This window comes from Carettochelys insculpta, chromosome 29, assembly GCF_033958435.1.
Source record: "Carettochelys insculpta isolate YL-2023 chromosome 29, ASM3395843v1, whole genome shotgun sequence".
NCBI classification, from domain to species: Eukaryota; Metazoa; Chordata; order Testudines; family Carettochelyidae; genus Carettochelys; species Carettochelys insculpta.
This window is the reverse complement of record NC_134165.1, coordinates 15966521-15993014: the sequence shown is the minus strand read 5'-3', so window position 1 is coordinate 15993014 and position 26494 is coordinate 15966521. Positions and strand designations below refer to the sequence as shown.

Here is a 26494-nt window from a genome sequence, read left to right as displayed (position 1 = left end):
ATTAGCCCACATTTCAAGACAAAGAGCCATTCTGAACCAAGAAACTCATGTTTTGTTTTTAAAATGCTGAAATGGGACATTTGGACTATGTGAAAACATTTTTCCAACTGTTTTTCAAGCTCAGAAATTCCCTGAAATGATTTAGCAAAGCAACCGTCTTCTGTAAAATCATCTAGTCAAAAAATTTCTGGCCAGTTATAACAGTAGAATATAGATTCCTTGACCTTATTCCTGTGTCATTACTTCAAGGGTACCAAATGCCACTAAGAACTTTGCAAGACAGCACGATATAATTAGTAATGAACTACATGTTCTTACAGCCAAATGTTGTTTTTCATGTAATCTCTTTAATACTGTGTAATACTTTTCTTTTTAAAATACAGTATTTTTGAGGTAGACCATTACAGTTCAAAGCATTTCTTTTCAGACATTAATAAGACATGAATTAAATACTTTCATGTACAATATGTTGCAAAATGAGGTAGAAATGGTTACAGAGGATGTACAAAGTCAAATATGAGAATCAGACAAAAAAAAAGTCTTCAAAACTCCAGTACCACTTTTTGGAGGAAAGGTGAAAGGGAGGGAGAGGAGGGTACTGAAAGGAGGGACATTTTTAAAATAGCCCCAAGAGCCAAGTTTCTACAAAGGCACTCGTGAGCCTATTGAGTGAATGTGCAGAAACGCAGGTACACAAGTGAACCACAATATTTGGATGCAGCCTCCCCCCGTGATCTCTCATGCAGCCGGAAAGCTTGAGGAATTGGCAATACTGAACGTAACAAGGGATCCTTTGTTGAGAGTGATGACCCTTCAGCTCGCCCTGGCTCCTCAGCTCCCACTTTGTGAAGCGTGCCACCACTTTCCTGGATCTCCCTAAGAACCAGGCTGGACTTTGAGTCAGAGAACGTGCTGCTAACCATGCCATAGTGACCTTGCTATTTCTCGAGAGATTTTCATTGAATTGTCATCTCAGCCAAGTGTGTTTAGCCCCCATTTTACAGATGGGAAAATTGAGGCAGGGAGCATGTTATAAAATGAATACAAGGCCAAGCAGTAAACCTGTTACGCAGTTGGGCAATACAGCCCAGAAGTCTTGGTTCCTTGTTGCCACTTACTAGTTAAAAATTAAAAACAGCGTCTCTTATATAACACTTCCCATTTCACATGAAATAAGAGCACAGAAACATTTTAAAAAAGCTTTTGAAAATGGTCTGTCGTGTTATCTATTCCATTCCAGGCAGTTCACTTGATCACTCTCACACCTAGATCCTTCCCTTCCCAGCTAAGATTCCCCAGATCCCTCTTTTAAAACCGCATGTCCAGTGTGTCCCCCAGCCATTCCAATTGGCAATCAGGTGTTCAAATACATGTCTGCTGCTGGAGTGTGAGCGCCTGACCATGGCACTGATTCTCCTAAACTTAGTGGCAAGTTTCAAAAACTGGCCCTACACCATCAAACTAGATAAATATTGTAAAAATCCCCCACTCTCCTCAGGGTTCCCCTGTGACTCAAGTCCTTTTTCCCTTCACTGTATCCATTTTCAGGCTATTCACAGGAAGACAGTCCAACCAGAACACCCCCCACCCCCAATTCTGAATGGAAAAATCAGAAAGAGGCTGAGGGGTAATTAGAGGCAGACACCAGCATTAAGAAAAAGAAGAGGGTTAAAATCGTACAGGGCTGATTCCTGCAGCCTCCTGCATGTGCGCCTCCCTGTCCAGCCACTGCATTGGGGCCATTTCCAACCCACCAATGTGTATAACAGGGAAAGTGCTGGGAATTCCTGGCCACAGGGAATATGGGCTGCTTGCTGACATGTGGGGACACATGCTTAACACAGAAAGCAAGAAGACTCAGGATGAGCTGTTCAGGGCCTGTATCCTGGTTTGAGTAACAGTCACATATTCCAGTGGAGAGCTGCCCAATGCTCCCTCTAAGCTTTTTCATTCGTATGCAGAAAATGCTTTTACATGCTCCAAGGCATATGTGAATGTGCACCACCAGTAGAAACAACAGACCTCACTGCAGGCACTCAGAGAATCAGAAGGGCAGCATCTCAATCTCTCCTGAGTGGCCGCACAAACGCCCAATTCACAGGGAACACAGCACATCCCTGCATGCAGCTCTCTGGCTGCTGAGCACAGTCCAGCTCTTCCATGATTTTGAAAGAACAAATGAAGAATCTCAGAAAAAGCACAAACTGAGCCCTGTTTGCAAAGTGCCCTGGGTCTCACCCTGTGCTTCATCCTGAGCCCTCAGAGATAATGGAGAAGAGCTTATTTAATTTGCTGCTTAAATTATGCACTCACTTCAGGCTAATTTAATAGCCTTGGCTTCTGCTTTCTCACAGCTGTTGGAGAAAGAGGGAACATCAGTCCTGCTCAAGGGCTCTGGAATCCCAGCCCAGGGAAAGAGATGCCTCAGAAAGGAACTGGTGGAAAAACCCTAAAAAAGATGAGTTTTTCCGAGCTCAGGACGCAGGAAGGAACAAGAGTTGTGACAACAGTCAGATCCAGCACAGCCCACCTTCTTACCCAAGAGACACTGGCACATTTCAAGTGGCAAGGCTCGTGAGCCAGGAAAAGGCTGCACAAAGCAGCTCAACAAAGAGCCCCTAACGGACAGTGCAATCCCTCTCCAGCTCCTGGGTCAATTTGGTTATTGCAAATTGAGACAAAGTTGGAGGTCAATACAGAAGATAAGCAGGAACATCCCCACCATGAAGAGCAAAGGAGCACTCCCAGGCCTGTTGGCACTCCCCTTCCACAGGTCTGAGCCACAGCTCGTTACAGTGGACAGGGACCTTTCTTTTACTCACAGGGGCCTTGCATTGGGCCCTACAGGAATACACAGGAAAGATGCAGAGAGCCAATGAACGCCAGGCTCCCGGGCACATCCCTGCTGCTCTGCTACCAGAGTTACAAAGTCAGCAGCCCCGTCCTCTCTGGGCAGCTCCATGGCCATTCTGGAACAGAGGGTTTCGCAGAAGAGTTTGGGTCCGAGACTGAATGTCATTCTATGTCTTGTTCAGGGTGCTAGGGTGAAAAGCTAATCCTTCACAGGGTGAAGGGTGGGGGGTTGCACGGCTAGCGGCAGCATCTTCTCCTGAGACACACGGGTTCCAAAGTCAGTACACGGAGCAGCAAGCCCCTTAGTAAGGGCTCATCCCTGCCAACACCCTCACACTCCCTCTGAGCAAAGTCCCGGGTTCAAAGACTGTAGTGTGCAAAACCAGACTCTCAAGACACTGCTTCTATCAAATGCAACACAGAGGAATCTTTCATGGGGACAAGGGGCATGACTGCAGCCCTGTAGCCCATGAGCTGCAGTGTCTGCTCCCTCCCAGATTATCTGCTAAGAGCATGCCAAGAGAAAGATGTTAAAAGGCAACCATGTGTGGCACCTGAGCCAAGCTTTTCCATCCATGCGTGGAACATTCAAAAAGGACAAATGCAAAGTGCTCCACTTTGAACACAGAACGGGAGGTGACTGTCTAGGAAGGCATACTGCCAGAAGGGATCTAGGGGTCACAGCGGACCACAAGATAAAGATAAGTCAACAGTGTGGCACAGATACGAAAAAGGAAACATGATTCTGAGATGTAACGAGTATGGTAAGCAAGACACAAGAAGTAATTCTTTCATTCTGCACTGCACTGCTTAGGTCTCAGCTGGAGTACTGTGTCCAATTCTGGGCACCACATTTTAGGAAAGATGTGGACAAACTGGAAGAAGTCCAGAAAAGACCAACAAAAATTACTAAAGATCTAGAAAGCATGAGCTATAAGGGAAGACTGAAAATTGGGTTTGTTTAGTGTGGAAAAAGAGAAGATCGAGAGGGGACGTGATAACATCCTTCAGGGAGGTAAAAAATATTCTCTGTAACCTCTGGTGACAGGACAAGGAGCAATGGGCTTAAACTGCAGTAACGGAAGTTTAGGTTGGACATGAGGGAGGTTAAGGTGGATGTCAGGGTACTTAAACACCAGAATAAATTGCCTGAGGAGGACGTGTGGAATTGCCATCATTGGAGATTTTTAAGAGCAGGTTAGACAAGCATCTATCAGAGATGATCTAGATGATATTTGGTCTAGCCATGAACGCAGGGGACTGGACTTGATGACCTCTTGAGGTCCCTTCCAGTTCTAGCATTCTATGACAACCCTATGTGACTTTGGCCACTCCAAAATATACCTGGCTTAAACAAAAAGATGAGTATCCACTCTGCAATTTGCATTGGTTTTGTGAAATTTGTTGGAAATCTCACTGCTAAGTAAAGCAGAGCAGTTTTCTCCTGTACACAAGGCCGTAAATGCACAGTGCAGAAGTATTTGCAGGTTAAAAATTGGTTCTCTAACATGTTTATTTTTGCCTTTGTGGACAGCAAAAACTCTGTTACAAAATGGTTGGGCCCCGACCACATGCAAATATGGTTAGTTCTGTAATGCAGGCAGGGCCCTTAGCTGGGATACATCAGAGGAAATGGAGAACACAACAGAGAAATAAACTTTGCAAACTGACAAGTTGGGACTATACCCAGTCGGGCTATCCAAAAGGTGGTACTAGCATCATCTTTTAAACTACAGCACTAATACTTTCTTTTCCTCTGAAGACACGATACTCCACCAAGCACTACAATAACAATGTTTAAAAAAAATAAAATAAATTTATGGCATAATATATTGTGAAAAGCACCTGAAATACATTCAACTTTCATCTTTGTAACAACTTCAAGTTTTTTTTGCTTCTTTCTCTCTCTGTCATCCTTTTTTGGAAGGAAACACAGAATGCAGCTTTATATTGAGTTTGCGAACGCTTACTATTTTTTCTTCCTTTTCCCAAGAAGATAAAAAGAGTTTTAAAAACACATTCAGGTTGTTGTTGTTGTTGTTTTTTTTTCTGAGGTAAACTTTTTCCTGAGTATTTAAAAAGAATAAACAAAAAATACTACGTACATTACAAAAATAAAAATGAGGCCTAGTATATTAAACATTCTACATTTTTTTAAACTTCAAAACCTTCCCTCCCTCCTCCCATCTCCCCGTGCCATTTATCCCCAGTAATAAATTCCTTACAGTGGCTCGAAAATATGTTGATTTTAGTAGGGGGGGGAGCCAATCCTTCACACAGCACAAGGCAGCATAGAAAAATTGCCCCAGTGCCATCCAAAGGGGGCTGGTTTTGTTAAACAATGGCTGAAAAATTTCTATTAGGAACAAGAACAACCAAAATCAGGTCTTTGTAAATTGACTAGAGAGCTGTCATATCACATGTGAGAAGGCTCAGATCAAATGCATCTCGCCCTGGGCGCACCCAGGACGTAGCTGGTCTCAAAATGGACGAACGGGAAAATGGACGAATAATAAATAGATTATCCTGAGTTCAGTGAGCAGCTCCTTCCAAAAGAAAGCAAATAAAATCAGTCCAATCCAACATTACAAAAGCCCATAAAGGAATTTGTTTGTATCCTTGGATCAAGTATTTCACCTCCAGATCAACGTGGACACAGAAGACAGACAAAGGACACTGACTGGATGCAGGGATGAGCTGCGATTCCAACCTTGCCGGCTGGAGCTAGACCGGAGACTCCAGAGCAACAGGGCTTAACAGACACAAAACAACCATCCTGAACCCTCCACCCAGAGGCCAAGCTGTCATACAAGTAACACAACAGCCAAAAATACCTCTGGAGTCTGAGGCCAGGGCTCTCCAGCTCCCCGTTCCACACACTGTCAGTGCCTGGACCCGTACATTTTATCCCACTCCATGTACACATCCAGCTCCTTCTGGGATACGGCAGGGCGGACTTTGCAGAAGGCGTTCTCAAAGTCTTTGTAGGAGGTGGGCTGCAGCTGGCCAGGCAGGCTGTGGAGTTTGGTGGGGCCAGCCTGCTGGCACAGTCGGATGAGCTCGCTGCCCGAGTAGCTCTCGGTGTGCTGCACAAGGGAGGCCATCTCCCGCTCGCTGAGGCAGTAGTTCTGCTGGGCCAAGGTGTGGTGGAGGATCTGCCGCCGGGCGATGCTGTCGGGGGGGGAAATGTAGAAGCGCTTGGTGAACCTTCGCTGGGCGGCTTCGTCCACATTGCTGGGCCGGGTGGTTGTGCCTATGACAATGACATTCTGCTCGGCTGAGGTAGCGATGTTGTCCAGGTAGGAGAGCAGCTGAGACTTGAGACCGCTCACCTGGGTGGCTTCCTCCCCGCTACAGGCCACGAGGAGTGACTCCACCTCAGTGATGAGCACCACCGCGGGCCGCCGGCAGCTGGCCACAAAGAAGACAGTCTGCAAGATCTTCTCGGCTTCACCTTTCCACTTGGACAGCAGGGCCGTGCCACTGAGCTTCAGCAGGGTTGAGCCCAGCTGGGTGGAGATGCACCTGCTCAGCAGGGTCTTCCCTGCCCCGCGAGGCCCAAAGAGCAGGATGGTCCTGGGCAGCTGGCTCTCCCTGGTGTAGGCCCCAGGCCTCAGGATAGGCCACACCAGCTCCTCCTCAATGGCAGCTTTGACAGAGACCTGGCCGGCGATGTCCGTCCATTGGACTGGGGGGCTGCAATCAACGATTTTGTTGTTCACCAGCTCTAGGATCAGGGGGTCCACGTTTTTCAGCTGCTGTTCCACAGGCTGGCTGCTGAACCCCTGTGGCTTGGCCTGCATCCCATGGCTGAAAGTGTGGCCTTGCTCGCCACCCACACGCTCACCATTGGCTAGGGGTGGGGTGAATTTCTCAAAGCTCTCCCCAGCCCTCAAAGGGGCCTCTCCAGCCCCATATGGAGGGGAGACCAGGCCTTTCATGGGCTGGCTGTTGTACTTCCCTACATGCTCCTCCAAGGCCACAGTCGCTGCTGCTCCCGTTGGCCTCTTCCCCGGCTTAAAGGGCAGCTGGGAGGTCTCCGTGCTTTGGCTGAAGCTGTTGCCTCTACATTCGTTGTCGTCAGACATCTGGTACGGCGACTCGGGGGCGGGCTTTGGTTGCTCATAGCTGTATTTCCTGTACCTGCCCTCCCCCCCATCCTCCCCCCCAGAGATGTCAAAGGCCTTTCGTTTCAGGGAGCCTCCCGAGTCGCTGCCGAGGGGGGGCACCGTGAGGGGGGGCAGGCTGGAGCTCTGGTAGCTGTAACCAGGGATGACGGGGGGCCGGGAGGAGGGAGGTGGTGGGGCGATGGGGGTGGGGGTGGCTATGCCCGAGGCCAGGTAAGAGGCCGACGGGTGCGGTGGGTGGATTCCCCCGTAGCTGGGCTGTGGCGGGTAGCTGCCTGAGGCATAGTTGTACATGGGACCTGAGGAGCCATAGGTGGGGACCAGCGCCGGGGAGGGGTGGGTGGGCTGCAGGAGTCCTGAGCTGTGCAGGGCTGAGGGGTGGGGAGGGGGAAGTGCTGTAGCAGGCTGGCTGCAGTACCCTGATGGCAGATAGGTGCCACTGTAGCCTGAGGTATACTCCTGAGATGAGCCCAGGCTGCTGGAGCTGGTGGCTCCCCCACATGAGTTAGTGGGATACATGGGGTCTGTGAGGTTGCCTGGGACTGTGGGGGAGCTGCCAAGCCCTACGGGCCCGTTTCCTGGGGCAGAGGGAATGACTGCCTTGGGGCCCGGCAGTCCATCGTGCACGGCGTAGGCACTGTCAGAGCCATGTGGCATTGGCCACGGCTCAATGTCCCCTTTCTGCCCGTTGAGGGGCCCAAAGGCTCCATCCCCGTAGCTGTTCAGCGGTGGCCTCTCGTAGGGCGATTCCAGCACCCCCGAGTACTTCTCGGCGTACCTCTTGAGGAGGTTGGAGGCCGTCAGTGCGGAGATATCGTCGTTGGCCCAGGCGTAGTTCAGGCGCTGGCGGCTGGTGTGGTAGAGGTCAGATTTGTGGGCTGGTGAGGAAGTGGTGGAGGAGACATCCAGGTGCTGCTCTGGCCACTGGTTCAGTGGCTGGGCGTGCTCTGGTGTCCAGTGCATCTTCAACAGAGCTGGGGACAGGGGAGCAGAGGTAGAAATGGTTAAATACGATCCCAGGGAGGCAGGTGTCAGCTTACGGGGGCTCAGTATCCCACCATTCTCCATTTGCTAACACTGGGGGCTCAGTAAGAGGGCTCCACAGATTCTCTTTGGCACGGAAGAAGCCAAGAACCCCTCCCCTAAATAAAAACGGACCAATCTTTGGAAGTGCAGAGCGACCACAACTCCCACTAAAATGCCCAGGAGCTACGGGCGCTTCGCACCTCGGAAAAGCCAGCTGGCAGTCCTCTGGAGCCTGAATATACTAATGTTAGCATGAAGCTAAAGGTGTATTTATGCCTCTGTAATTTCCACTCCATGTACCTGATGAATGGGGTTGTTACCTACAAAAGCTATTTGCTCAAATGAATCAGTTAGTTTTCAAGGTGCCATGGCACTCCTCGTTGTTTTAATTCAGTGACATGTGTGGTCCCAATTACAAACAATACCATGCACCAAAACCAAGATCTGCCCCCTTGCGGTCACATGACTCCTGAGCTTGGAGGCAAGATTTGCTCAAATCCCTTTGGATCGTGACAAGGCTGCAGGACAGGTCAAGGCCTGGGAGGAGATATTCTCCGTCCGGATGGGCGGGCATGGGTTGCACTGCACTCACACCTGGGAAGGCCCCCTACGTACAGCTCCCTGCACACCACGAACAACATGAGCCTCTTTGCCTCCGAGAATTCAGAACATGCTCACAAAAGCCATCCAGCAAATCACGGCTCATCAGTAGTAATAGTTCTATTGCAGTTGTGCTTCCAAAGCCCCGCCATGCCCAAAGCAGGACACTGTAAGTACGTGACAAAGACAGACCCTGCCCCAAGAATGCACATGCCAAGCCAGAGCTCAGGCCGTTGTGAGAAAACTGCATTGACAGTGGCTGTAACTCAGATCAGAGCGACATAGTGCAGAGTAGCCCATCATCCATTACTGTGGCCAGCTGTGTGGGGCTGTGGAAAGCGATGTTAAAGAGGAAGAGCTTTGTGCCGGTGTAAACGGCACAGGCAGGGCAGGGCAATGCTGACCGCTCAAAGGATTACCCGGTGTGCTTGGGACAGAGTACAAGGAGCGGAGTCTCCTCTCGGACATGTGGTTCTCCTCCTGCTTCACACCAAGGGGAGCGAGAGAGCACTCAGCCAAAGGCCGCAGATGAAACGCTGCTGTGCCTACAGGCCCCATGTAAAGAGTGAACCGCAAAGCAGGGGGTTGTATCTGCATGTGGATGAACCAGCCTGAGTGACGCCAGTGCGCCCCACCCTCCACCTCTGTGTAAGTGTTGGACGTGTGCTGCAAATCATCCATGAGCCCAGAGGAATCCCAAGCTCTCTGCGTTGGGCACTTTTGTCATAGGACATTAAATCCATATGGTCGGCAGGTGGAATACCACCACACTGGACGGGCATTGTTTCAGAGCTTCATCCTACCGCTTGGCTTGGGGAGACCCTAGCGGCAAATGCACAGGAGACGTGGTAGTACACCGAGCACAGCAGAGCCTGGGTCCAAAGAGACTTGTGTGTGGCAAGGCGAATGGAGGGGCGGGGATACACCTGGCAAAGCAGCCCTCAAGAGAAGCCTTCTGGAATTCAGCAACTGCTCTGCTCCCATGAGCTGGGGCAGGACGGGGCTCGCAATATTCCCTGGAATCCACCCAGCCACACTTCTCCATGCTGGGGGTCCAGGCTCAGCCTCCTCCAAGACCAGCTCCTGCACTGTGCTTCCTGGGGAGTGTGGAGACAGGCAGGGAGGCAGGGCATCAAGTGGGACAAGCTGCCAGGCTGGCTCACACTGTGCATGCCAGAGGGATGTTTCAAGTTCCTGAGACCTGCTTGGGATCGTGGTGAGCCTCTAACAACCGGCACCACTTCCAGCAGGATTTTACTAGGGCAGGAAGCCAGGGGCACACTCCTGTAAGGGGCTCAGCACCATCCTCGCCTGTGGATTTTGCCAGGCCCTTTCAAGAACAATAAATATGGGTCCCAGCTGCGACATCACATTCCTCCTTCGCCTGGCTGAGGCCAAAGACTTTGATCCACCAAGACACAGGCAGGAGGAGTATGCAATGAGCAGCCGCTCCTGGCAGGGTAACTGGGGCTCATTAATACCGTGGAAGCCTCAAACAGACAAACGGACCCTTGCGTACTAGAAACCTCTGTTAAATTAGACATCAGTGGGAGAAACTGTGCAGGTGCTGGCTTTGCAGAGCAAGCCATCCTGGCCAGTGTTCGTGTCACTGTGGAAGAAAATGCACCAGACCATGACTGGCTCCATGGAAATCAGTGGGGCTAGGCTGAGTTCCACCAGCGGAGCAGCTAGCCCAATGAGTCTGAACAAAAATCAGAGCCTGGGCTTGTGTGGTCTCTACATGCTGGGGTACAGGTGACCAGCATTCCCTGTCAGCTGAGCACCTGGGCATCCACCCAGGAGAGAGTCAGGTGCCGCCCAGAGCCATCACAGCACCTACAGCGGGCAGCATGCATTTCTATCAGTGGTGCACATCTGCACATGCCTTGGTGCACAGAACAAAATTTATTTCACCAGTGGATGGAAAATATTAGAGGGAACATGGCAGGGACATAACATATTCATCACACGGACACACCGAGAAAGAGCTGGTGACGAGGTCATTAGCCTCGTTTACCTCCATCACCGCCAGCGGATTTACTCCAGCCATGTGACTCGGGCTCACACATTCTCACTGGCTACGAGTAGCAAGGCAAGCGAAGGTCTCTGGGCCAGGGAAAAGTGGCCCCAATGACACAATGCAGGGCAGGTGGTGTGGGAGGAACACTAACAGCACGTTGCCCTCTCCTGGTGTAAGCGACTGCCACTGCACTGGTCTCCCGCTTCTGAGCTAATGAGCAAAGACAGATGGAGCCTTGCCGACGGCAAAGCGAATTCCAAAATTTCAAGGCCAGGAGCAGGGGCTCTTTGCAATTCTGATCTCTCTCTCTCTCTCTCTCTCCTCCCCACCCCCACTTAGACCATTGTTGTCCTTGTGTGTGCACGTTCTCACCACCAACCTCCACCCCTTCCCTAAGACCCCTCCCCCCTCCTCATTCAAAAAGACCTGGGGGGGAAGCTAAAGTGGGGGCGAGGAGGGGAGGGGGCATACCATTCACTTGCCTCGCTCAGCCTTTAAGCCACTTGTGGCCACCACACAATTAGATTACTTAATGCTTTAATTGACTTATGTGGCATTTGTGCTTCCACTCTGGATATCAAACTTACACAAGAGGATTTAAATGGCAGCTTGGCGTGGCTTTATCTGACACCCGCCCAGCATTTACTCGCCATTATTAAAGCGCCACCGCTAGGGAAATGGTCAGCCAGAGGCAGCAAAGGCAGCCCGCGGGAAAAGGGCCCTTTTTAATGAACACAAAGGCGAGTGCTTGCCAATAAACTTCCCCTCTTGCGGCCGATTTGTTCCAAGCACAACACTAAGCATGGCTGGAGAGGGAGGAAGCGATCCCCCTTCTACTGGGAGCAGGAGGCAGCAGGAAGCTGTTAAAAAGAAAAAGGGAATTTCAGGAGGAGGCATGTGACTCAGCGCAACAAGGAAGCCATTTGTGAAAGACAGAACAAAAGTCCCAGGCCCTAGAGCGTTCGGGTTTAACTGCAGCAACCCATTACACAGCCCTGCAAAGGGCTGGTAGGTCCATCCAGCCCAGGCGCACCGTGTAGACAGTGATGCTTCCGGCACTGCCGGAGAGACAGCACTAAATAGGAACTGCATGAGCCTTGACTGTGACTCCATCGGTGCTGAGGGAAACCTGAGGAGCTCCCGTCACAGCCCAGGACGCCAACTGTCTGGGCGCAGTGCAGAGGCTGAAAGCCACCTTCCGCCCCGGAGAGCTTACACTGGTGCATTCTGTGCTCTGCTCTTTGCACTCCTGCTACACCAGCTAGCGTCTGTTTGCAGGACTGAGCCCCTGATGTGGCACCATCAGAACAGAGGCCTCACCTCCTGTCAAGCCCCCGCAGACAGAACCAGTAGACAGACATCCTCTCAAAACGCATGTCTCCTGCCTAGCTGGAGCTGGAGTTCAACTGCTTTTGTCGGGCTTTCCCCACTGATCCCCACAGAGGAAAAGGCCGTATTATACAGTGGTCAACAGCCTGGTGCACACATACTGCCTTTCCTCGACAAAACTCAACTCTGTAGCTCCACAACTACAAACTGTCTGCAGAGGACAACTCAACCCCAGAGGTAGTATCAATATGTGCATTTTACACCACGCTGGGCTGCAAACGTGATTTACAGTGTGGAGGAGGGGGAATATATTACACATATGGCCCTGAAGCACTGCCCAGGGAAGACAATACATAAGACTTTACAGAAATTGCATTTTGAGACCTAACCAAACAGATCTGCCTCAGATTATTCTATTGGTTCCATCACCATGTTACAGGTTAGGCTGTCTCTCACGGCATCTTTGCACAGCAGCTGATACAATGGGGCCCCAATCTCTGCATTACTCTAAGACAAATAATACTAATGAACTCTGATGACCCAGACTGAGTCCCATCCCTTACGCTGGGATATTGCTCATAGTGGGCCGTATAGCAAAGACTCAGTGGCCATGTATTTTCATAACAGACAGGTCTTTCTCCCAACTTTCTCCTTAGAGTGCCTGTTCCTTTCCTTGCATGTCCTCTCACTTCAGGTCAGATGGCTTCTGATGAACATAATGCACAGATACTAGAATAGGTGTTCCAAAGCTTTGCTTTGCTTGCTTTCGTATTTCAAAAAGCTGGAAAATGCATGCACTGGTTTCAAGTTCTCCCCTACAAACACCAGGGCTCAGACTGGATGAATTAATTGCTTAATCAGAAAAGTGACCTCATCCTTTATTATAAGGATCCAATCAGCTTAAATGGAAATTTTCTCTCGCACATTTATCTGCGCTTATTTAATACAGAGAAATGGGGATCTGTGAACTTTTCAAGTTTATAATGAGCCAAACTCTAGTACCTGTCCCCTCCCAAGTAAAATTATTGGCTATGGCTTTTTGGGTTTATGAGGAAAATACCACCCAAAAGGTGACAAGCGACATTAAGGAAATCGAGGTCATTGAGGGAGGGCACTGCTTTTCCCCAGAGACTTGAATGATACCAAAGTCTGACTCCATGTCTTTCGAAACACAGCCAAAAGACACAAGGAAAATGCACTGAAAACTGGAAGTCTCTCTCCCCTGTCCCATTTCAGAGAGTGAATGTTTTACCAATGAAATAATACATTTTCATTTGGGGAAGAGCTTGGTCACTGAGAACATGCCTACACGGCAAAAAAAAAAAAAAAAAAAAGCATCTGTACCTTGAGAGAGCTCACTCAGGATAAAACAGCATGAACGACACAAAAGCAAATCCGCTTTTCAGTTCGCGCCCCCTCCCGGGGAAGTGGGATTGGTGTTGAGCCACTAACCCAAGCTAAAAGCTGAGTTCCTGGGTCTTTACTGATGTTTGAACCCAGATTAGCCAACCCACGTTCAGAACTCAACCATGTGCTTTCGCAGTGCAGACGGGCGCTTGGAATAACTGCAACGGGATCGTTGTGTTTCTTCATGTCCTTCTCCAGTCTGTAATGGGGTCACCCACACACCTACGGGGTGCGGGTCACTCTCCTGTGTACAGGCGTCTAGACCACCTTACACAGAGAAAGAATGAGTTTCCTCTCCAGCCCGAGCTGAGAGCCAGATGGCTTTCAGCTCAAACAGGGCCACCTGTGGGAGGTTACACTGGGTTCTCAGAATGTATTGCTTAGGCCAGGTCTACATTAGGGTGAAAAAAAAAAAAAAAACGGTTTAAGATATGCAGCTCCAGGTATGTGACTTGTGTACCTGGAGTCACTGAATCATAAATCAATTTTTCCTTCCGTCCCCACAGCAGGAGGTTGATGGGAGAAACGACAGTGGGGAGTACCGGCATCAATGGTGGAGCCCTGATGGTTTGATTTAATGTGGCCCCACTAGGCACTCTAAATCCAACCCCGGAAGATCAAGGGCTACCATGTGAATCTTCCTGCAAGTGAAGCTGTAACCCCAAGAGTGAGTTTTAACAGGGGCTCAGGGCTGTGCTCTCTGGGCCATGTCTTCTCTTACTTTGGGGTTAATTCGATTTCATTTAGCTAGCCCTGAATGAGGTGTAAATGACTCCCAGGGTCTTTGGAAATGAGCCCTGCAGGACTGATGGACACACCTGCATTTGCTACCTGGGTTATTTCAGTGCAAACATGGAGAAGCTAAATGGAAGCAGCCCAGTTCATTACAAATTACAAGAGTCTCTACCCTAATTTACAGAGAAATCTGTCATGGTGCTACAGTATCACTCCCAGCACAAATGAAAACATCCACCTGTTACCAGTCAGTTCTTCACGTTACCAAAATGTCTCAGTGACAAGCTCAAGAACCAGTCCAGGGTTGGGAACGGTGAGAAGCAGCTCTTAACCAGCAACTGTCGATTTTACCAAGGGGTCAGAAGTCCAAGAACAGAAAAACTGGGTACATTTATGTGGCTTATTCTCCTCCCTGCCCCCCGCCGTTAATGACAAAGCAGGTCCCATTCCAGCACAGCAGCATCCTTCTGGGCCATCCTCTCCAGTGAGTCAATTTTATATCTGCACGGTGAAAGAAATATTATTTTATTGGCCTGATCCCAGAGTTGTTCCACGCATGGAATTGGCTGGTTTCCCAGGAATTCCCCACAGCCAGGCTGGCTGCAGGATTGGCACCTACTTCAGAGGTGGCTTTCCAAGCCCATGTAGCAAAGTGGATCTCATTTTCTCAAAGCATTTGCATTGTAAAACCACAATATTTGCACACACACAGAGGACAGCCTGAGTCTTTTTGCTTGTTCTGTGCTAGTGCATGGAGAGAACTCCTTTGCGCTAGGCATTGTATACATGCAGAACAAAGATTCTGTGGGCAAACCTCAGAGGCTCTGGAATTTGGCTGGCGTCAGAATTATTGCTGTCATTATGAAGTGTATTTATAGCATGAAGAGTCATACAAAATACAATTAAAAAACACATGCAAGGAAAAATGCATCCCTACAATCAGTTTAAACAGCATTTGGGAAAAGGACCACAGCAAAAACACAAACACATACCAAAACGCATGCCCTTAAAAATAGGCAGAGGGAGGGAGGGAGGGAGGAAGGGAGGTGAGGGTTGGGGGAACCGGGCTGGCAGGCACAGAAGTTGTCAGGGGGTTGAAATGTAACGTGAATAAGCTTTCAGAGCAGGACAGATGTTTCAATGCTCCCCTTCGGCAGTGTGAGAAAATTACTGTCCAGTGACCAAATGGCATGTCAGTTTCCCACCCTCCCTGCTTCTCCATTATCTAAAGCAGAAGACAAAAGCAGGGAGGGGGGGCTGGGCAAAGGAGAATCCTATTGTTCCCGGGTGCACTAATTATGGAAATCTTGTTAATCTATTCAGCAGCAACCGCTCAACTGGGCTTTTGTTAGGGGGCTTTTTAACTGCGCTCAAGTAGGGTGCAGAGCCAAGTGTCCAACTGTTCCGTGTTTGAAGTGGGGAGCACTCCTTTTACTGCTCATCCTGGGCTGCAGCCCTGACCCAACAGCCTCTGTGTCCAAATGGAAAAATCTTGGGCAAGTATTTCACAGACAGCCCAAGTGGAAATGGACCATGGTGGACGGCACACAATGCAGACACGCACTGCACACACCTCTGAAGACAGAATAAATCGGCCGCACCCTCAGTGTGGGTTTCTGCGTGCGTACATGACATGACTGCTTGCACATACCTAACAATGCACAGCTCGACATGCTGGGGCACTGCACAGACTGTGCATGCACCCACGGTGGCCCAGATCCTCATCTGGTGTAAAGTGGCATGGTTCCATGGACATTAACCACACTGACTAAGGTCTGGCTCTCTTTATGCTTTGCAGGATTCTCATGCCCGTAGGAGCAATCCAAGGCCCGGTGAGTGGATCTGCATGCACCGTACTGCCAGCTCCAGGCTTTGTGATCCCAGGCTGCAGGCCTGGCCCACTAGCCACTGGGGCTGGAGATGACGCGGTTCTCTCCAGTTGAAACCTGGCGCCACTGGGGACCGGCTCCTGCATGGAAATGCAGAGCACCTTGTTTCGCGTGACAGTGGGGGAGTGACTGGTGTGGGGATCAAGCCCCAGGGAAGATGAAAGAGGGAAATGGAAAGCTGCCGAGGCACAAGGGATTCTGTTCCGCAGGCCGGGCGGGCAAGGAGAGCAGCATGAATGCCAAACAGCAGCAGCAACAGAAACTGGTCTGCCAGGCGCTCAGAGCGGCTTGACAAACAATGGACTGAGCCTCACAACTGCCCCACAGCAGGACTCCTGCAGGATCGCTCCACCCAGCCAGGCAGGGTGAAATCGGGGGGTGACTATGGCTAATGTCCTGCCCTAAGAAACAGTACCAAGGGATTTTCAAGGGCTGGAGGGACCACTCCTGCCGTCTGCATCTCCCCAGAAAGGAGCCGTGCAATGTGGCCTACCAGCGGGAGGAGCCAGCTCAGCCGAGGCATCGAAGGCAGAGACTCGTGTGTGTGTGTGTGTGTGTGTGTGTGTGTGTGTGTGTGTGTGTGTGTGTGTGTGTGTGTGTGTGTGTGTGTGTGTGAGAGAGAGAGAGAGAGAGAGAGAGAGAGAGAGAGAGAGAGACCGACCGACCGACCCTCACGCTGAGGCTCTGCGGTGAGAGGATCCGAATCTGATTGGCGTTTGCCGGAGCATGAGCACCAGTGCAGAGCAGCACAGTGGGGATGGGAGGGCGATGGGATGCGCACCCCATTAAACCTCTCAGAATGACGTACAAAAGGTGACCATGGGCCTGGCTTGGCAAGGTGTGTGCATCTCAGACAACCTCCCCTGAGTGACCACCCCTCAGCTCTTCGCACAACCAGTGGAAAACCAGACCACCGCCCCCTCTCACAGTTCTGGAGGGGTGGTGGGGGGGCAGAAAACACACCTCTTTTTCTGCTGGAATGCAGCACCTCAGCTACCCGAGAAGAGAACACCACCAGCCCCGTCCCAGCCTGCAGCCGTGGGCCAGGATAAACACCCAGCGCCCCAGACGGAGGGTTAAAGGAAAAGATTCTTGAGACTAGTTGCTACCAGCCAAGCAGAAGCATCCACTGGCTTACAGCAGGGCAGATGCTCTGCTCTTTCCGATGTCACTGCTGCAAGGTAAGATGCACCATCACTGACCCACCATTCTTGGCTGGGCTGGCAAAAGGCACCTTCCTAGGATGGCAGATTGGCTCGGACCCCTAGGATGCAAGAAGCAGGAGGCAGCCGAGCTGGAGTCTGGGGCAGTTAACGTGTTGAGGTCAGACCCAAAGAGTGCCCAGAAAATGAACATGGCACTAGACCACTGACTTTCCCCTCAAGCGCTGGACAACGAGAGCAAGGCACAGGCCAGGCTCCCCCTGAGCTGTACCGGTGGGACAGCCAGATTTGCGCTGTGAGTTCCACATGCCTGTAGCTTCTTCTGGCTCCCCCGGCACAAACTGCCGAGCAGCCTTTCTCTGGAGCGGCCACAAAACCAGGCTCCTTGGCCATCCCTTTTGCACTTGGGCCCCTGATCTGTGCCAAGTTCTCTCACCGCCACAGGATCTGAGATCATCGGCCAGCTGCCTAGCAAAGTCCCCACAGCACGTCATGAGCTTGGCCCCACCTACGTGAAAGACATTCACGTGCAGGCAAACATGTCTGCGCAGTCAGGTACATGCAAAGCCGAACAGTTTTGTCCACCTGGCCCTTGGTGAGTGGCGAGAGGGTGCACCGCAGTCACACGTGGACTTGCTGCACAGTAACTTGCCACGTAGATGAGTCCCTAGTCCCACAGGTCTAGCAGGGCAGCTTGTTGTGCTGACATACCAACGTAAGCCCCATTTTACGTCAGGGTGCCTGTGCTGATTTAGCTCCACTGCCAAGTCAGGTGGCAGCTGCATCAGGGTACCTCTGGCATTGAGCAGAGCTCAGGTGCTGCAGGGTAACTCTGTTCTGCGATCGGTCACAATGCCTTAGCACCTTCCAGTGGCATCTGAGGTCTAAAAGCACATCACACCCCGGGCACCTGACCCTTCTCAACGCGCCCCCCCCCGGGGCAGGTCGATGTTACAGGGCCAGGGGAATGGCAGGTGGGTAGCATCATTAAACCTTAGCGACCCTTGTAACAAAACGGATACATGGCCAGCACCATTGCCAAAAAAAACCCCAAAAAAACCAACACAACACCTCACTCAAGCCCTGGGCCAGATCCTGCTCACACTCCTGCTGGTGGAAATCAGGAGTAACTGGCAGTAAGCCCATCAGGGACATGCCGGGGCAAACAGAGTCAAATGTTTAATTAAGCAGTGAATGTAGCAGAAAGTGTGAAGTGTCTTGTCTGTTCACCCTATAGCCCTAATATTCTTCAGGGTTGTTTTAAAAATATAAAGTCCCATGTTTAATGGCCACAAATCCATAACTGCAGCTATGCAAACTGCACCACCGCCTCTTTCCACCTCTTGGACAACGCAGAGCTGCCCCTTCCAACGTCCACCTCTGTGCTCAGCTTTGCCTCTCTTCCAGCACTGCAGCACAGTCTCCTCCGCAAGCACCCCGAAGACAAGGCAAATAAAGACAATCCTATTATTCAGAGCACATGCCCCGCTCAGGATTCTGTGGCTGGCGTAAAGCCGCATCACTCCGCTGAGGTCCTGGAGGTGAAGGGAGCAGAGTGCTCTGGGGGGGTGCGGTTTTTAAATGCACGTCAATCAGACCTGACAACATGAGCGAAAGAACTAGAGAGGCTGGATGCTAAACCAAACACCACCAAATCTGAAGCACGGGAGCTGATGCTTTGCAGCCTGGCCTGTTGCTATGAAATGAACTCCAAGGTTTACATAAAAACAATGAGGAATCCTGTAGCACCTCACCGGCTAACAAGCTTATTAGGGCAGCTAGGGTTTCACTCACAAAAGCTGATGCCCTAATAAATCTGTTAGTCTCTCAGGCGCTACAGGACTCCTCGTTGCTTTTACAGATACAAACACGGCTTTGCCCTCTGAGACTGCTCAAGGTTTACAACACTGAATACCAAGGTACAAACTTGGCCAGTTTATCCAATCCATCAGGGAGCTGCTTTTCTTTGTCTGGGCATTTTCCAGCCCCTCCTCAGTGATGCTGACAAAAGGCAAGGCTGGTTTTCCAATCAAAGCTGGGGTCAATGTACATATGTTAAAGGGATTTCGGCTAACTCAGATCACCCCCAGGAGTCGCCTCCGCCCAGAACAGGGCTCTCTTGGTGTAATGTCCATTCTGCCCACTCATATATCAAGGGCCGAGCAGCTGGACATCAGCACAGAATGACGACTGACCAATAGGCCATTTCCCATCTGTGCTGTTTCAATATCCGGCCGGCAAATGAAAAATTAATATGTGCCCAGCAGCTGAGCCGCACCCATCTGTCAGGCTGAGACCAGACCCTCCTAGCTACACGTAACACAGAGAGAGCAAGAGATCACGCAGAACCAGGACGGGGCCTCATCTGGGCCTTCCCCAGCACTAGAAGTGACTGGCGATTATTAAGCACAGAGATGGTTAATAAAGCAATAAATCATGAATTTTAGGAATGTGGCTCCAAGCTCCAGATTTTTAAACAGGATTTGGGGGAGGCAGAATCCCCTCAAAAGCCAAAATCAGGTGGCAGCGTCGCTAGCCTTAGGGATGTTTTGCGCATTTCTCGAAGCTCTGTCTTCTGGGCTCAAGCAACAGGGAGAATTCCAGAGTTTATTAAAATTTTAAAAAGGAAACTCTTGCTTCATCTTCGGGGTAGGGAAGGGTTAAAGGCCACAAGCCCCTGCGTGCTGACAACCAGGATGCAAGCAAAAGCTATTTGCCTTACAATTATTATTAGTTTGTCAAAGCTCGTGGTTTTGGAGCCTGTCTTGTGCTTTTAGAGACTTGGGGGTTAGAAGTACAGTGGTGCCACAAATCACCTGTTTTCCTTTGTCCTTCAAACCGGATCGCATAGTTTCATCAGAGGTAGTGCATCTTCACTGGAGATATGAAGAGCGTGCTATTGTATGGATGCAAGACCTGGCATACTAAAAAGTCTTCAAGCCACGAGCTACAGACGTCCATAAACAGATGCCCGAGATACATCCTTCACGTCAAAATGGCAAGACTGGGTCACAAACGAGGAGCTTTGGAACAGAGCAGGAGAAGGACCAATTGGCATTGAAATCAAGAGAACAAAGTGGGGACACCTGAGCCACGCTCTCAGAAAACCATCATCCAGCACAGTCCATCAAGCTCCCACATGGAACACGCAAGGAAAACACCAAAAAGAGGAAGATCTTGGACAAGGTGGAGAACGTCTGCTGAGACTGAAGGACAGCAACTGGGGTGCTCCTGGAGTCAGCTTGAAGTTTTGTCCCCAGACAGAGTGAAGTGGAGGAGACGTGTAGATGACCTGTGCTCCACTCAGAGCACCAGGGTTAAGTAGTAGTAGTAACTCTCCTTAAGTCAGCGGAGTCACATTGGTGCAAGCCAAGAGTCAGAACAGCCCAGCTGTTCACTGTCACCTCTCATTTCCTGATTCTCTTGCACAAGCTCAAAGGGGCAGTGTCTGGGATCCCAGTGTCCAGGCCTTAGCCCGTGTGAATGAAACCACACCCATTGACACTAGCTGAGTATCTGGCTCCAGATTACAAGGGCTCCATCCTTTGCCAATGTTGTTATGCTGGAGAAGCAGACCCTGAAGATGGGCTAACCCAGCATGCTCCTGCAATGCAGCAAAATCCCTCCTGCCTGAGGCACATAATGGCTTTCTTGCTGTGACAGTTTTTCTATCAGCCTTGTGGTGGAGGCCAGGCAAGTCCATTGTGTCTGGGCTGGCAAATTTTCAGCCTGATGTTGCAAGGTGCTTGAAGCGTTAGTAAAAGTCAAGTTGACCGAGGCAGGTTCCTAAAGAGGGGGGCGATCCCCTCCTCTCCTCCCTCGATACAGACAGGCCAGGTCTGTGGCACCAAGAGATCTCAGACAGCACTCCCCAGCTCTCAGGCACTTGACAGCTCCTCATCTGGTCTTGGTGCCGATTCCTTGTGATTTTCCTGCAGGAAGTTTGTGAACTCTGCAGTTTCCAGCCTGGAGCCCTAGTCCCCCAGCTGGATGGAGCTGGCCTGGCTCAGTGGACAAGAAGTGATCCAGAAAAGGGCTGAAATGGATGGCCCGTCAGGACAGCAGCAGATCTAGTCTGGGAGACACACTGCCCTGGGTCTCAGGCTTATAAGCGGGCTTTCAAATGAGCAATATGAGAGAAGAGCAGCCCAGTTCTGAGAGAAACGGGTCCTGGTGGTGGACACAGACTCCGAGGCGAACAGCTGTCGTAGACTGCGGAGAGCAAAAGCGAGGACGGGCAGTGTGGAGACCAAGCAGACGGCGGCAGGCGCAGAGGGGAGTGGTAGGAAAGAAGGGTGGGACCACCCTGGGGCCAAAGTTCACCCTCATGCAGATGGGTCAGGACAAGGACCCCTGTCCCCAGATGTTTACATTCCACAGGCGCCCTGGTTTGAAGGCCTCTGGGGGCGGGAGCCTGGGGCGGCCTCGGCACCTCCAGCCATGGGAGACAGATGGAAAAGGCGCCTGGCGGCAGTTAACGAGGAACACTTATAGCCAGACAGCACAGTTCCTAGACCAGCTAACGGCAGTCACGCACACACTGCTCCTCCGAGGGCAGGATCTGGCCAGGTGGCTGGAGCATGAAGCCAATCGGAGAGACCTTGTCTGCACAGAGCTGTTCCTTAGTCCTGGGCTGCAGTGGCCCACCCTGGCCGCACAGTTCCACAGCCCCACCGAGCCATGCAACTCTGGTCTAGATTCTCACTTTCCCCAACCCAGCTCACTGCGCGTGCAGCTGGCACACTGCCCGAGGGGAGCAGCTGGCCATTGCCGAGAGCTAGAGGAAACCAGGAAGGGCATGATGCAGGCAGTGCCGGTCTGGTACCATTCACTAAGCCACCCAACCTCCAGCCCCAGTGAGAAGGGTGTGCTGGAGGCGGACGGGGCACACTGCAGAGCTGGTGGAACAGCTCCTAATGGACGGCCCCTGAATACCCCCCACTCCAACCAAAACTCATTGCCCACCATGGGTTAGAATGAACGTGGTTAAACTGCTCCAGCCACTGTGCAGAGATGGCCCAGGTCAGACTCCACACCAGCACAGTAAGTCAGCTGACAGATGATTTTGGTAACAAACCTTTGCCTTGCTAAGGCCCTTTAGTCCAAAGATTTGACCGGAAGTCACTTGGCTGGGGAGTTAGAACGCTTGGGTTCCTTTCCTAGTTCTGGGAGAGCAGTGATGTCTAGTGCTCACAGCAAAGGGCTGGGACTCAGGACTCCTGGGTTCTATCACCAGCTCTGGGCGGGGTGTGGGGTCCAGTGGGGCAATCCTGGGTCCGAAGCCTGGCTTGACGACTGACCATGGCTAACGACAGTGGGGAGAGTGTGTCTGGGCTCTGGCTTACGCAATTACCTGATGCTTATAAAATGCTTTCTAACTCTCTGGAGAAGGGCACTGAACATGTGTGTGACTGCATTGTGTACAGCAAAGCCAGCTGTCCCCTGGTACTTCCTAACACCCCCAGCTCTGCCCTGGGTTTACAGCACAGTGTGTCTGCGTACCCCTGAGAGCTGTACACCCCCAGCTCTGCCCTTGGCTTAGGGCAGACTGGGCCTATGCACCCCTGGCAGTCTCTTTTGGGGTCAGCTTCTGCCTTTTCTTGAGTCAATTGTGCCACTGAAACCACAGCACTCTGATAGGAAGGCAAGATGCTCAGCCAGGGAAAGAGGCTCCCCCCAAGCCTTGCTCCCCACACCCTTCGCTAGCACGGCTGCCACGTGGTGCACATGGGTCTGGAGGAGCGGCCAACCCCCTCAAAATCAGATCACTCGGTTCCCCACACCATCAGACTGGACTTGTGTTCTCAGTAAGCTGAGCGCATAAGCAGGCAGCCAGCCAGGAGAGATTCAAGTGCCACCCATCTGATTAGCAAAGCACCCACAAAACCCACAGCTGGCAGCACATCTTTCTGCTGGTGGTGCGTGTCCCCACAGTCCTCAATGCACAGAAAAAAATTTATTCCACACAAAACTAGCGAGAACAGTGGACTGAACACATGTAACTCTATCTGGACATGCGCTTTTGAGACATCATGAGCAGAAGGAAACTTCTAGGTTCGCACAGAACTATGACTCCACCCAAACAAGATACCATGCCCCCCACATTCTCCTCTGGGGAGCGGAGGGCAGAGTGACAGACACTCGCAGGGCAGACTTCCTCAGCGTGGGCAGTGCTGGGAGCCTGGAGAGAACAGCACAGTTACTGCCAAGTCCATGGGGTGGAAGACGAGGCCCAGGCAGGATGGAGGTCAGAGTTCCCCTCGCTGGAAGGATGGGAAATGGAGGCAGAGAAGTTCGGCTTCATTTATGGAAGTGAACATTAATTTCAGGGGTCCACCCAGCACTCCAGACTAAGTCAGCCGGCACTGTGCTCAGCGCCTCGGAAGGCCGGCTCCAAGCACCTCCTGAACACAGGCTTGAGTGACTTGGCTGAGGCCGGGCAGCGCAGTGGGAGGGCTGGGGGCAGAACCTCGTGGCCCAGCATGCTAAACTCTACAATGTCACACTGGCCCTTCTCCAGGGGCAGCAGGTTGGAGCCACTCTTGTTCCTTGGGATGCCAGGCTGCTCCAGGGATTGGAACGACCCCTGCTTCAGTGCACAACTGGGGGGTGCTCTAACTTGTGCCAGCCTCTGGAGGACTCTGTTGCAGCCCCAAGTGACCCCCAGCCCCTGAACCTCTGCAGCAGCATGCAAGGGGCCTGCGTGCCCTGTCGTGCCCCCTGCTGAGGGCAGCACAGGAGCACACTCCACAGACCTGCACTGGGCAACTCTCCCCTCGCAGCTAGAGCGGTGCAGGGACTGGCCCAGGCAGCCGAATTCCTCCCAGTGGCTGGGCAGCATGGAGGCATTTCCCCACTCTCCGATGAGGCCCGCCTCCACCAGAGCTGAGCTCCAGAGCAGAGCCAGGTCCATTCAGAAACAGGCCAACCCCCACTGCCACCCACAGCTGGTCACCAATTAAACCCTTTCAAAATACAAGGAACCACTAAAGGCGTGTCTGGGGAAGTGCTTTGTGTGGCCTCCTGCTGTGGGCGACATTCCATCGCGCAAGAGCAGCAGGGACTCAAACCGCGAGCTCCCACCGGTCCCTTGCGTGCCTCCAGTACAGGGCAGCTCAGCCCGCCCTCTGGTTGAGCCCGGGGAGGAGGGAACGTGGCGCTGCTGGACCGTCTCACTAAAAAAAAAAAACAAACCACGCCGATGCTCCCAGCTGGGCAGAGAGCTGCAGCCGTTCCACAGAGTCCACCGAGCTCTCCCAGAGTGGGGACACTGGCTGTTTCTAAGCTGGGAGCGAGGGGGATTTCATGGGCTGTAAATAACTCCAGGGGAAACGGGCTCTGGAAGAGGCAGGGGTGGGGCCTTGTGCTGCGAGGGAGTGTGTGTGAGTGCTTAAGAATGAGAAAAATGCCAACTACCAGGAAGGAGGCTGCTGCGCCAGTCCTCCCGGCACTTACACACCCTCCCCCAGGCTTGGAGCTCACCGCAGCCACTCACCCTGCACTGGGCAAGGTCAGCCAGACTGGCAAAACAAGCACCCCAAAACCAGGGAGAGATGGACTCAGGGCACTGAGCTCCCCGCTGCTCCCTGGAAAATGCTCAGCCTCAGCATCCATCTGCACATCCATGGAGGCAGCCCAGGGCCAGCCTGAGCCCCTGGGGTCTCCTGAGTCAGCTACTGCCTGGGTATGGTTTGTAGCATCGGCTCCAGTCCCTGGCACAGGTAGGTCTGGTCACTTAAATTTCCTGCTCAGTACTGGCCCATGGTGAGACCCCTTCTCTGTTCTCAGGTAGGGCTGACCTTGGAACCCTGCCAGGGGACAAGAGGGGTGACCGAGTCCCTCTGACAGTCTTGTAATAGGCCCTAGGCCAGTACAAGTCCGATGAGCTGAAAGAAAGACTTGCAACGTTTTTTTTGGGGGGCAGGGGAGGTAGGTGGAGCGGGTGGAATAAGATCAGCTACTCAGGGCAGTTTTCATTGTGGCTGAGACACAGCAGAGTCAGCGTTTCAGGTCACAGAGAGCTCGGGGACTGCTGGTGCTCACCTAAGCACTTCCTCTCAGTTTGAAAAGAAAGACAACCCCCCCCCCCACACATTTTTAACTAGCCGAAGGTGCCATTTTCAATCCTGTCTGTCAACAGAGTCGGGCAATCAGAACCCTCAACACCAAGCTGGAGATTTTGTTCCCTGAGGATGGAGGGCAGGCTATTCCCTGGCATTTATTTACTGCCCCAGGAAGGGAATGAAGGGGCTACACAAAAGCCCGGGAGACCAACCAGAGCTCTGGGCCTGGATCTGATCTCACGCGAATCGGTGTAAAACCAGAGTAACTCACTCAATCGGCCTGAAACGCAGCTACTCCCTGATCTAGCCTCTGTGACTCTAACTGGGTCGTGGCACTTTGTACTGGAGCTGGACGGGAAATATTTTTGGGCCCATGGAAAACAAATGTCAAATATTTTCAGGCTTTTGCCAAAACGCTGAAAAATTTCAGAGGAAAATCAGAATCCTGCCAAACTGCCAAAAACTTGAATAAACATAGTAAAACAAGTTCCAATAACATTAAAGAGAGTCCCTGGAACCATGTGGTTAGAAGGGACCACATGGTTTTTTATTTTCTGTTTTCCTATTAACCGCCCCAACCATGGACTGAAAGTAGAGATTTCTCTTGGACACTTCTGTTTTGACAACACGGCCACGGCTCACACCAAAAGCCTTTGGAATAAAAAATTGCAATCAGCTCCACTTCCCGCATTAAGGAAACATGTGCCGGCTTCATGACAGCCTGGGAACCACACCAGGGACATCGCTCAGTGAAGACAGACACAGGATGCAGCTCAGCTTGGTATGTGACAGGGTGAAGCTGTCCAACTATGAACCCACGGCCACATCCCAGCTCTGCAGCAGGGTACCTACAGCAGAAGGTTCTGCCCCCGGGAATTTCCTTAATACAGACAGAGCCGCCATTGGCTTGGAGCATCTATTCCCCGCTCTGGGTTGGGTTTCCCCTATGAACCGCCAACCACCCCACCCCCTGCCTTGGAATCACCCAGCTCAGAGACAGTCTCAACTGTGTCACTGGAGGGGGGCTGCCTAGGACTCCTCTTGGCAGTGACAGCTCAGGGGCTGGTGCTCAACTCAGCACATGGGCTATTCCAAAGGCAGCATGCACCCTGGATAGGTAGTGTCAGGGGGTGGAGAACTGACCCAGGAGGACAAGAGGAGAGCCCCCATCAGTCCTAACGGCGTTAGTGGGGCCGGGGGCAGAGAGCTGTTTGCAGCCCCATTTTCCTAACAAATTAACAAGCAGCGGCTTGGACTGCAGCCCCCTCTGTGTATTCATTGT

General features: G+C 51.7%; 1 protein-coding gene across 1 annotated transcript in view; it reads right to left on the bottom strand.

Annotated features, from left to right (window-relative positions):
- Positions 1–335: 335 nt before the first annotated feature.
- FIGNL2 (fidgetin like 2) overlaps positions 336–26494 on the bottom strand; it is a 43566-nt gene continuing 17407 nt past the window's right edge. The window contains exon 2 of the mRNA XM_074980269.1: positions 336–7954. Coding sequence (XP_074836370.1) covers positions 5736–7943 — 2208 coding nt within the window. The 5' untranslated portion in view covers positions 7944–7954 and the 3' untranslated portion in view covers positions 336–5735. The remainder of the gene's footprint in view (positions 7955–26494) is intronic.